Consider the following 12,154-nt stretch of genomic DNA (forward strand, 5'->3'; position numbering starts at 1 on the left):
ATTTTAAGTAATCTTGCTAACAATTAAACCATGTACTCAACTAATTAAACAAACTGAGATCCCTCGGAAATTTATTCACGTTTTAATCAGGAGACCATGTTCCAGGGTGTAGCAGAATTTTATTTCGAAATGACAAGGCAAGGAATGAAGTAGTGCATTTTACAGGTACCATACCCCAGGCCTACTTTTACAAGCACCAAAACAGTTTAACACCAAAACTGTTCATTTAGGACTTACTTCTACCATTCCGAAACCACAATAAGTCGAAGTACTACTCATATCCTTGTTCCAAAATGTTGAAAATCCGCTCCTCTGAGGAATCACTCTGGGAGATATCTTACTTTCTATAGCGTAAACTATCTAGGTTTTCCAATGCATTCATTTATACTCGGAGCATATCCCAACGAAACGAGCCCAAAATACCCCAAGATACTATGCAAATTTAAGAACTCGCTTTTCAGAAAAAGAAAAGACTCGAGAAGAAAGAAATTTCGCGGATTCCGGTAATACTGTTTCAAAACTTTCTTTAAAGATGACTATGGCTTTTTGAGTCTTTTTCGTAAAGTATGGCCAACTTACGAGAGAGGTCAAGGTGACCGCTGACAATTTAGGTTATCAAAGAAAACTGTGCTGGTGGAGCGAGCATTAGTATTACTGACAATATAAATAAAGGTTTTCAGGACGAACACACAACAACTTCTTTTGAGAAGATATAATAGATTAATAGCTAAAAATACGGAATAATCTCGACACGCGTAAATTCTAGTTAGTAAAATCATCTTTCATATCTGTGGGTATCAGACAACCTCCAACCAATATTGTTCTCAATTATTTCAACAAGGGAAGTTGCTCCATGAGTTCATCTGCACCACAAACAACTGTAACAGACGAACTCTATAAAATATCTCTATACTGGTTCTAAATCACTTTCTCTTGGGTCCTAACTAAGTTATTTGCCCTTAAAATCTCGGGACATTTCTCTATACACAAACTGAGTCATCTTGAGAATGAGCCAATGGATTAACAATTGGATCAGTAAGGCACCAAAGCCCTTGTAAAATCCTCCGACTCCTTCATCCCTCCAGATGGAGCGGACACAGTCCAACATACCGTCATAGTTAGTACACAGCGGTACCACACCGCTACCAGTGTCCAGATCATCAATGATGGTCCGTGTGCCCTGGACATAGAGCTGATTAAGAACTGTCTCCAGAGGATACAACAAGAATTCTGGGATGAACAAGGCCAGAAAATTGGCCACAAGCTCTGGGTAGTATGTCTGGGCCATGTCTGTGGGACCTGGAGGTTCTTCATCTGATGATGTAGGGGCAGTATCAGGTGATGTGTGTATGCCCCTACCCTTCATTTTCAAAAGTACCAAGTGTTGAATCAATGTGCCCAGAATGTAAGAGAGCAAGCCGTGAAGTATTGTGGGCAGCACCAGGGTCCACATGGGCAGGAGGCGGCCGTGTCGACCTGAAGATCTATCCCAGCCAACAATGCGGTACATCCAGTCTTTTAAGCTGTCCAGTATGTTGTCTTGGTCACGTGTGAGGTCGCTCTAAAGGAAATGGAAGTGAGTAAATAAGTCATCTGACATGCTAAACGAAAAGGGAAATACATGGCCAAACGAACTACACTGCAATAGTTTGTTCATGAAAACTCTCCATCGATGCACAAACAATTTTAGTGAACAAATTTTCAAAGACTACCTCAGAATGTTTGCTTCTTAATTCAGATCAAGAATTACTGGTTGATACTGCTTTAGTTGCTATTCTATTTCTAACCAAGACGTTATACTGAAATGTTGCAGGGAATATTGTAGAGAAGATGTACAGAGGATACACACACACAAAGAGTTACTGTTAGTTGAAAAAAGTACTGCTAGTTGGCTGACCAATCACAAAACAGCACAAGCCTTCAGCAAATTGCCACGTCACGACACGTTATGTTAGCAAGCAACAAACTTGCCATTAACTGCAGGCTCAGTCAATTTCTGACATCAGTCTACCAGAAAGCATAATTTCTATTAATCTTGCTCTCCAAATTAAGGATGTAAAGTTTAATATGAAATGTGTGGGCAAAAGTGTGCAAAAATGCTAATTACCTTGACTGTTTCTGTTAAGCTTGCTGCTGCGACTGGCATACTAATGGCCAAACTTAATCTGCAAGACATTAAGACACCAGTATATGAAGATATTCTGTCTGGTGAGATCATTCAGGAGACTGTAAGCAGGACAAAATATTTGCAAAGGAGAAGTGTCAAATCAAGGGAGGTGAAAAGGGCAGCAGTTCATGAACATCACGTAACAGCTATACTGATGACTTGTAAACCCTTTAGTGACACAGTTATTAATAAACCTATGCAAAATGTAATTTGGAGCACATCCCATAGCGGGAATGACACCTCTCCTGAGCAGACATTCCATCATGGCCTAAAACATTAACAGACTGTATTTTTAACCTCCCATACACATGTACATGTATATGATTGTAATTAGAAGCTTACAGCTGTAGTTATGGTCCTGGCCACACTCAATTCAAGTGCAAAAGGATATTACCCTTTTAAAAGAAGATGGCCTCCTACTTCTTTACAAGAACTCTTTCTATCAGGAGTTTCACTGAAAAAAAAAACAACAATAACAACATAGAATTTAGAGCAATTCGTTGAACACATCAATTCAGGAACCTTATTTTCAGCTAAGCAGCTCCACCAAGGAAAGTCGGGCTGGACTGGTACAAGTTCCTTTGTTTTGGAAGTCCCACTGCGTAACTTGCGTCCCAGCATAATTAATTCCGTACCATGGGACCAGATCGTGCAAAGGGTCTATTCAGAAAACAGTGTTCTGCAGCCTTTTGGGTGTGGCATGACATGGTTAGGGTGTGTTACACCAACAGTTGGGGTTAAATAAATCTTCCTATCTGCTACTTATACCTGAATCTGTAACTGCAATTTCCATTATTACTACCACAATAAAGAGAGTTTGATTGTTACAGGATATGTATGTCACACAGCTCAATCTCGCACCTCACCATTTTTTGTGCCTAGTACACAGGCTACCCACCTTTGCCCCTTTAATTCTTGTTACTATCTCAAAGAGGGCTGGCAAATGTTTTAAACACACATCATGTACTTTGCAGAGATATCTTCTTAATTTGATTTGTAAGGTTAAAAAGCATTTGTGTAGCTCTTTCCAAGCCCCACTTTTGAACATTTGTAAGCATTGTGAAAGAGAAGCATTATTTTAATGTGCCTAACAATGTACTGCTTTGTGACACATTGTACTGATTTCACAAAGTGACATTGTTCTATTGTGTAACACAGTGTTGTGCTGTGCAACTTACTGAGGTAGATGAGTCAGACTGCTAATTGCTGCTTCACTAAAGAAATTGACAGCACACACGACATAGGTACTTCCACAACCCTTCCACAGAGCACCATAACCCTGCAATGAAATAATCACATTAACAAAATTATGTCATCACTACAAATAGCACACTTAGTGTCCCAAGACAGCCATGTTTTCAAAGCTGGCATCTGTTCAGTATGGTCTAGAAGTCTCTTTCTGAATAGCATGTATGCGGATGTCAGAAGGAAATAGTATACGTCTGCAGTTTGAATGGCTATCAATGAAAAGTATGGTTGGCTGCAACAATGCTGTTTTATGGTTTGAATGTGTTCTGTTGGTTTCTCCTGTAAACAATGAACTGTCCCAAGATTCAGGTTAGTTCACTCAAATTTAAATTACTGGCATGCTCAAGCCTGGTTCTCACTCTGCAAGCTAATAACAATCTTTGCTGCCTGAGAATGACTCCATTTTTTTAGTAACCTTCCTAACTGAATATCATTGCAAAATGATTGTAAAATTACTTTAAAATAAGGAAGAGAAACTCCCTTGAAGCAGACAGCATGCATAAAAAACATTCTGCATTATGTCACAGTTTCAACTCTCGTGTCAGTTCTATCCTGATATGTTCCATTAGATTTTATTTCAACTGACCTGGTTTCGTCTCACACGGAGTAAAATCTGGAACACAGTGAATGGTGACAGGTGGTACTTCCTAGCACCATGATTTACCTGATGTACAAAAAAGTTATACAAAAAGTTATCAGAAATATTGTACAATTCAAAGATACTTGCAATTCCACAAAATTTCATATGAAGCTTGCAGATTGTGGTAAACCTTATGCACTCCTGGAAATATCAGTGCAAAATAAAACTACTGAAAGACACTTTTTTCTTTGGGCAAAGAAAAACTTGCTTGTGGATCTTTATCTAAAGTTTAAAGCTCACCCTCACTGATGATAAAATCTAACACAGTAAGTACCTGGCATTGTCTCCTGAAGACTGTGAATGGATGTGTCAGAAACTGTGCAGCTAGAATACTAAAAAACACAATATATATTCGATTAGTTGCTTTATAAATAACTAGAAAATTATTTGCAAATTTATAACAAGATAGGAAAGGACTTCTGAATCTAAAGAAGAGACAAGTTCATCAAATTAAAAGGCAAACAAAAAAGAAAACTCCATAATGTCAGTCCATCCATTTCACAAGCAAGCTACTGAACCTCTTGCCATGTTATGTCCCATAACCCAAATAATAGTGTGATATATTTGTATGGATGCGACACAATGAAAATGCCAAACTTTCTGGATCTTAACCCTAACATGTAAACCATTAAAATTGCTTCTCTTTATATGAGATGATTTCTTACAGAAAGACTGTTATGATTATACATTATATGCAAATTATGTTCATACAAGCATCAAATTTATACAGGCAATAAAGAAGATTTTGTCACTGCCAATAAGGAAAATATAATAAAGATAATAAAAGTAACTACATCATCATGGTTACCTTCCAGTTCCAATGGCAAAACCAACAAGTCTTTGTGTACTTTCTGTCAAGGAAAGAATTCAGAAAACTTAGTTATTACAGGTAGTTTTCACTCAAGAGTTGAACACAAACTGGAAAGTTTCTTCTCTGCCAACAGTACAGCAAGGTTCTACTACAACCCTTTTATGTGCGTGTGTGTCTGTGTGTGTGTGGAAAGGGGGGGGGGGGGGGGGAGAGGCAGGGGAATCAGGGCCTCCGACTTCCTGTACCTGCTACCTGTACCTATACTTCCTGACTCCCACATTTTCCCATCCTGTTCCTGTCCCCTGTAAATCAAGAGACTCAAACAAAACCCAATCATTTAACTGTGCAATTCTTAGGCATTTCCTTTTTTTAATAATCTGTATTCAGTCTGGCTTGTCTTGCTCACCTCCTTTGACAGCTCACATGACACACATGCACTTATGCCGCCTGGCATTTCGTGATCTTTGACATAACTACCGTAAAAGGGTTTACAATTTTGCAGGAAGTTAACCTCCTTCTTAGCTGAAATGCGAACTTTTGTTTGTTTTTTGGTCAGAAGTCTCAGAAGATGCTAAATGCAAGTCAAATAATATTTGGGTTTTTATGTTGAAAGTAATTCTAACATATACATAAATGACAATAATTAGCATTTTGCATTTCTCTCCTGCTTCCCACCTTCTCAGAACTCCCGCTTCCCATCATCTTAGAACTCCCGCTTAAACTCTTTAACCTCCTATCTCCCAAACCCCCTTACCTTGCAAATGGATACCTTGTGTGTTGTTGTTTATGACAAAATGCAAACTGATTTTGTTTTAGATTTGGCAGTGTGATATAACCGGTGGAAAAAACAGCTTTAATATGTTGTCTAAATTGTACTAGGGCTCTGTTTTATGTGACTACTAATTGATCATTCCTTAATTAGCCAAATACCAGCATTTAGTAAATAAACTAAATAGCAAGCCTGCTATGTGATATAGGCGGGCAACAGGCCCCTTCTACTGTTTTGTTATATTTTAATTTTGATAATTTGACCTTGATTTTCAACATTTTGGATACATACATATAAATACCTAACAGTAAAGCTAATAAATGTAGAACGAATATCTTCAATATTTGACGATGGAAATTAAGTTATATAATACATTCTAAGTTAACTTGTTATTTTCTTCGCAATTAACACTGGGTTCCTGGCATTTGCACAACTAGTTTACGCGTTCTTGGCTGAATCACTCACCTATCTGATGCTCTTTTGGTGTCTTCCCATTGATAGACGATAAAACATTTTGTTGCGCTACTGTTTCCTGGTCATCGACGGCTTGTTGCCGCGAAAGAGGCAAATTTTCCCTTTCAATGCCCCTCAGTCTGTCGTACACCATTTTGATTTTTCCCGTCAACTTCTTACCCAGTCCTTCGACCGTGCTTCATCCTCTTGTGGGGCCTGGGGATTAACGAGGATTTTTTCACTCGTCCCCAGGGATGAAGAGAGGAAGGAGAATATACATCTTAAGGACCCCTAAAAGCTATGTAATGCAACTATACCTCTATATATTCCATTTACGTATAACATGAGCTAATTATTTTGTGCTCTGACTAAACAATTTAATCGGGTCCAGAGTCAGTCGTTGAAAATAGTTTGTACTACAGTACAGCAAACAGTTCTTTCCAGAACTACCCTCGCCCGGACGATCACACAATACGAACGTCTTTGTTTCTGTAAAACTGATGTTTCTGTTGTCCAGGCTCACTCACTGCAAAGCAATACTGAAGATACTAGAAGCGTAAAAAAAGCCAGAGCAATTTACACAGCTGAGAAAACCTCATTTCCGAACGTTCTTCAACGCGAGAGAGCACATTGAAAACAGCGCATGTTAATTTCTCCATTCGCACGTAACCACAATCCCTTGCGCCTTTGATCTTACCGCTACCACAACTCCTTGCGTTTTGCAAAAACGCGTTCAAGGCCGTTCTCCCGATTAGAGAGCTGCCGCGTTCGTTCGCTTCAGGCTCACTCACTGAGGCAGCAACAAGTTGACCCTCTGGCCGGTAGTATTTTCAGGATCCTACCGGCCAGAGGGACAAGGCAAAGGAAGTTTGAATTCAGGACGGCTGCCGAATCAAGAGCTCAATAAAAAATTCGTCCTCAAGGAAAGACTTATTTAAAAACTCTTGTGTCTAAGTCAAAGACGTCTACAGTGTCTACAGCGTACAAATTTACGGTTTAAGAACTAGAAGGGAAGATACCTAAAGAAATATACAGCATTTGCCGCACGATTCACTGCTTTACTCTCTACACATTATTCTTAACATGTCAGGTAAATAAAAACGTACTTGTCTTGTTGATCAACATAGTTTTACCACTGGCAACTAATTCGCATATTATATGATTGGTACTGCTATAGTCCGCCATCAGTTTCCGAAAACTGCTCAACTCGGAACTCACTCCTAGTACTCCTCGGTTGTCCATCTTGGACACAACCGAATGATAAGAATGACCTGGACCACATTCAGTGATCAGCGGTATCTGTGAAACCATGGGTTTATGGGGGTGCTCATTCTCGCGGACTCAGAAAAGTTGGTGCCGTCCTTGAGCGCTTTCCATTCGACCAAAAATTCCGAGATTTCCGGTCCGAAATTAAATGGAACGTAAAAATTCCGGGAAAAGTTGTCGAAAATTTAGGAATACCTTTTGAGTGCACCCTCTTTGATGGAATTTCCGGAATTATCGAAAATTTTGTGTTCCATTCGCAAGAGATGTCGGATTTAGTCTCCCTACCGAGCGTGAGCTCACGTGGACACTTGAAAAAGCAATAAAGGCGGGCGGAGCAGCGTATCAATGCTCAGCGTGTAGCTTTGTGTCGAACGATTTCAGTCTTTTTCTACAGCATCAATGCAGCAATTTGTTTCCTTCAACCAGCAACGGTATGTTACAGCTGTAGTTATGCTTTTTTTTTTATCTTGCTCGAATTACGCTAACTTCGACTTTCGCTCGTCAGTAGTTCTGTTCCCGCCGTTTTGCCATTTTGTTAAATCAAGTTAGCACAAAGCAGACAACTGCAGCCAGAAGTATTACGTCGTCGTTGCTATTGAGAATGGTACAACTTATTGTTTCACAGTCATCCTGCTCTAAAGCCGCGAAAATGTTCAAAAAGTTCGCCATTTTTAAACACAACAAAGTTTCACCCAGCATGCCCTGTGTTGCAGAGCACGTGACCTCGAATTCTGGGAAGCGGTCGGACGCGTTCCATTCGACCAGCGAAAATTCCGAAAATTTGAACGGGTGATTTTTGTTGAATGGAAAGCGCCCCTTGTTATCGTAAGATTTCTGTTTGTCTCAAGGCCGTTGCCTAAGGGGGACTGAACAACAAAATTCATAGGCCTTAAATAAAACAGACCCCTAGTTTGCTCAGGACCACGCTGCATTCCGTGTGAGTGCCAAAGTTGAGTTATGCAAAAACATTCAAAGTAGTAGAAAAGCATTGCTTGAAATCCATGACAGTAACATTCCAAGCACCTACGTAGTAAGACCCTAGGCCCTTTCGTTTATGGCTACTGGCTTCTGGCGTGTCTCCTCTTCCCGTTCCCTGGAGCGAGGAGAGACCCTGGGAGCGAGGTTGGCTTCTGGCCAGCCTGTGCGAGAATACTAACTTTTATTTCTTTCGACTCTTCTCCACGCGGTTAAAACATAACGTCATTACATCAGTTTTACTATTAGCTAGGACTAAGCGAAGGAAACTAAATAAACATACTAGTTTCACTGAAACAATCCAATACATAGTGACTATTATATTCCTATGTGAAAATTGCTACTCTGTAATGTTAATGAATAATTGAATTATTTCTCAGAAAACCGGCCATTTCTCGGAGACGCTACGTCTGAAGTTTGAAGTAGAGCTGTAATCCTGTGTTACTCTCATATATATGTTTCAGAATGTAGTGTGGGTCACATTGACAGTACATGGACATAATGTAACTCGAAAGTAACTGCTGCGCTACAGCGATAAACGACTACAAGATTTGTCGCGACAAATACCTCAATGACCTACTCACATTCATTGCTTCTTGGCCGGAAATGACTGGAGGAACTGTGCATATTGCCATGTCAGTATGTCAGTTATAACAATGAAGTACTCAATCCAGAGTTTCAAATAATTTTTGGATCTGGTGCAAGCTCTAAGTGATGGATAGAAAAAGCGATATAGAGTACGAACCGGCGTTTATGGACACACTTGCTAATTGGTTGAACAACACATTTATGATCCAGTAGTCAACGAACAGTAGTTCATTTCTTTATCGCGAAATGCCTTAATTTGCTCTGAAGTTTAATTAAACGTTTACTGCTTCCACGAGGGACACCACAGTTAGGCCTAAGAAAACTACTGAGCCCATCAATCCAATCACAGAGGCCAAGATCTTAGCACACGAAACATCGCAACAGGTTTCTTCGCCTGCACCCCATCCAAACAATTTTGCCATGAAACATATTCCCAGCTTCAAGTGTGCTGTAATGCTGCAGGCTTGTAAGACGATGAATTGCCAGTAGGGTTTGGTTTTGATAAATTGCGAAGTGTAAATCCAAAACAATATACCGCTTTGAATGTCATCTTTAAGGAAAAGTTCCAGAGCCGATACCCATAATTCAAGTGCGACGAATTTGCGGTTGCATTTCTTGTCACATCCACGATCGCTGAAGATCGAAAATTCACCATCTGAATACTTAGCGGATCGGTAGCTTGCATGGTGAATGCAATACCAGTGGAACGTGATGTAATATCCGTACGTCACGATCATGATTATGCTGAACACAGTACCGGTAACACAGCTGATAAAAAAGAAGATCATACATTTATCAAGACTGCTGCTTGCCGAAATCAAAATTCCAAAGACTGTGTCGTCTTCGAATAGTTTACGATAATTTAACCAATCGAAACAAACGTCGCAACCATGATATAGAATCAAACCGAGGTAATATAGAATCTTCAGCCAGCAGCAGAGCATATACATTGTGGATGTTTTCTTGGAACAACAGTAAGTGACAGCTTGCTACCCCGTCCTTCAGACAAAAACTAGCACACAAGCGGGATGCGTTGCGTAAACAAGTTCAATTTCGTACCCAGACTCTTTACTCCCTAGCGACGGGTGAAAGCGGAACAAGCCACGGCGGAAGGAACGGCAAAATTTTTCGCCAAAAAGCAAAACAAAAGCTAAGAACAGAGCGACACTGACAAAATTTATGTAAACATAAAACTGCTTTCAGAAAAAGAGTCAAAATCAAACTAACGTTAAAGAAAATCTAACTCAGCGAACAATTACAACGCCGCAATCATTACCCTCTCACGTAGTCGTTTTCAGGGGTCATATTCACCGCCTCCTCACGACTCCCCTGAAGGCGACTGCGTAGGAGGCCTCAAAGTCATCCGAAGGTGGTGGAAATGCTGGAAGTAGTATCAAAGCGAAGTCGGGACGGCCACTGGTGTTGTGAAAAGCAATGATAGAACATAAATTGAACGCTACTGGAGCCGAAAGAGGGACTTTGTACGACGTAGTTTAAGCGCAACACCTTGTATTCCTGAAAATGGCGCAAGTTGAAACGGTCACTTCAATGAACTTCAGGTTTTGCGTCAGTTTTACACTTCAGTTTACTGAGATTACCACCACTACAATAGTGACTTGTCTTCTGAACCCACGCAGCCTCATTCCTCTCTTCTTGAGCAATTGTAAATATGGAAAAAGAATGCTTATGAAACTATAAATAAAGAGAGAGAGGCTCATCGTGCAAGCGCATGGGCCTCAATGTCGTTAGAGGAAAAAACAGGGTCAGTCTGCGAGAGAAACAAAAGAAATTTTGTTTTAATAAAATGGCGATATAACCCGCTGGTATTAGTTCTCATATTACAGTTCAAGTTACATGGTGAATTCAAAGACCGACACACAGCTTAAAAACATAAAATAATTAAAGTGGTACTATGATCAAATTTTTACCCATTGATTTTTTAGGTGTATCACATAGACTTCCATGAAAGAATAAAAACGCCATTTACCGTTTTCAAATATCTGCATTAGTTCCGGAAATATTTAAGTTTGAAAAATGTGTAAAATATGCAAATGAGATGACTGATGACGTCGTAAACTCAACCCAATATTATATTGAGTATATAAATAGAGCTATCTCGCTCAATTTGCAGCAGAATCCATTGAAACTCGGTAGGCTAATAGTTCTACAGGAAACACACCTCCGCCAAAAAAAATTATGTTCCCACGGCAACTCACTCTTTTCCATTCCCCACCCACGTGATTTCAATAACTTAGTGATTTTCAGCTTAAAAAACATTAAACGAGGCCACGAACTCGAGCTAACATCATTATATGCTTGCTGGATAGTGCGTTTGAGACACCATTAGCAAATATCAAAATGGATCGCTAAAGGTGGCCAGAAAAGCCTTTAATATTGGGGAGGTCTGGAACCCAGTATGTTGCCATGATAACAAAACTGTTAAGTTTGAATAGGAACAACTAAGAAAATGGCATAAGAGCCCATGGAAAATATACACGTTCTACATTTAACTGACATTTTTTGTTGTTGTTTTCGTGTAAACGACTACAAAAATACGGGTGACAGTTCCTTAGAAAACTAAGCTGTTCCAGATGGTTTAATCACTAATAATCACTCCAATCAAATTGTCTCTCACTGTTGTTTCAAGAAAACAACATGTCGAGACATGATCCTTAGTAATTACAGTCTTAACTCAGTTTTCAGTAAATGAAGTTGATCAAAAACGAATCAGTTAGTCTTTGCTGCGTGAAAGCATTCGGCAACCGACGCGAAAATGTGCTCTGGAGCTTGAAAACGTCCGTTATGGACACAATGGTGAGAACCAGACACATTCCTGAGGCTATGAATCCAATGAAGCAAGCAATGACCTTGAAAATCGCCTTGTCACCCAGATCGCTATCGTTGATTGCCGCAGCAACAGAGATATAACGCTGTTAACGCAAAATGCAAGAAAACTATCCTATCCATCACTTGTAAAGTTTCAGTTGATCGCAAACAAACGACATTTTTGTCGTTTTATATAGTGTCTTGGTTTCTCCTACGATATAGGGGACGCAGCTTTCACCATCATAGCAAATAGGGAGGGACAAGATGGTGAAGATCAGAAACACAAGTGAAGCTAACGATCCAACTGAACACGGGCTATCTTTAAAACGAGGAACGGGGAATCGGGGAATCGGGGAATCGGGGAATCGGGGAATCGGAGAATCGGGGAATCGGGGAATCGGGGAATCGGGG

The 12,154-nt window shown here is 40.0% G+C and overlaps 2 protein-coding genes across 2 annotated transcripts; both read right to left on the reverse strand.

Moving 5' to 3' along the window:
• Window positions 1-65: 65 nt before the first annotated feature.
• On the reverse strand, window positions 66-6,372 carry LOC145501831 (mitochondrial outer membrane protein SLC25A46-like). The gene is made up of 8 exons (XM_081481218.1): window positions 6,101-6,372; window positions 4,864-4,906; window positions 4,330-4,387; window positions 4,002-4,079; window positions 3,346-3,446; window positions 2,562-2,621; window positions 2,108-2,165; window positions 66-1,561 (listed from the first exon to the last, which is right to left on the reverse strand). Exons 1-8 carry the CDS (start codon window positions 6,240-6,242, stop codon window positions 950-952), a joined length of 1,152 nt encoding a protein of 383 aa, XP_081337344.1. The 5' UTR covers window positions 6,243-6,372; the 3' UTR covers window positions 66-949.
• A 2,502-nt stretch (window positions 6,373-8,874) lies between these two features.
• Window positions 8,875-10,491, reverse strand: LOC145484036 (uncharacterized). The gene has a single exon (XM_081462642.1). The coding sequence runs from the start codon at window positions 9,865-9,867 to the stop codon at window positions 9,190-9,192; it is 678 nt and encodes a 225-aa protein (XP_081318768.1). The 5' UTR covers window positions 9,868-10,491; the 3' UTR covers window positions 8,875-9,189.
• Between the last annotated feature and the right edge of the window lie 1,663 nt (window positions 10,492-12,154).

The sequence above is a fragment of the Orbicella franksi genome, chromosome 1, assembly GCF_964199315.1.
Source record: "Orbicella franksi chromosome 1, jaOrbFran1.1, whole genome shotgun sequence".
NCBI lineage: Eukaryota > Metazoa > Cnidaria > Anthozoa > Scleractinia > Merulinidae > Orbicella > Orbicella franksi.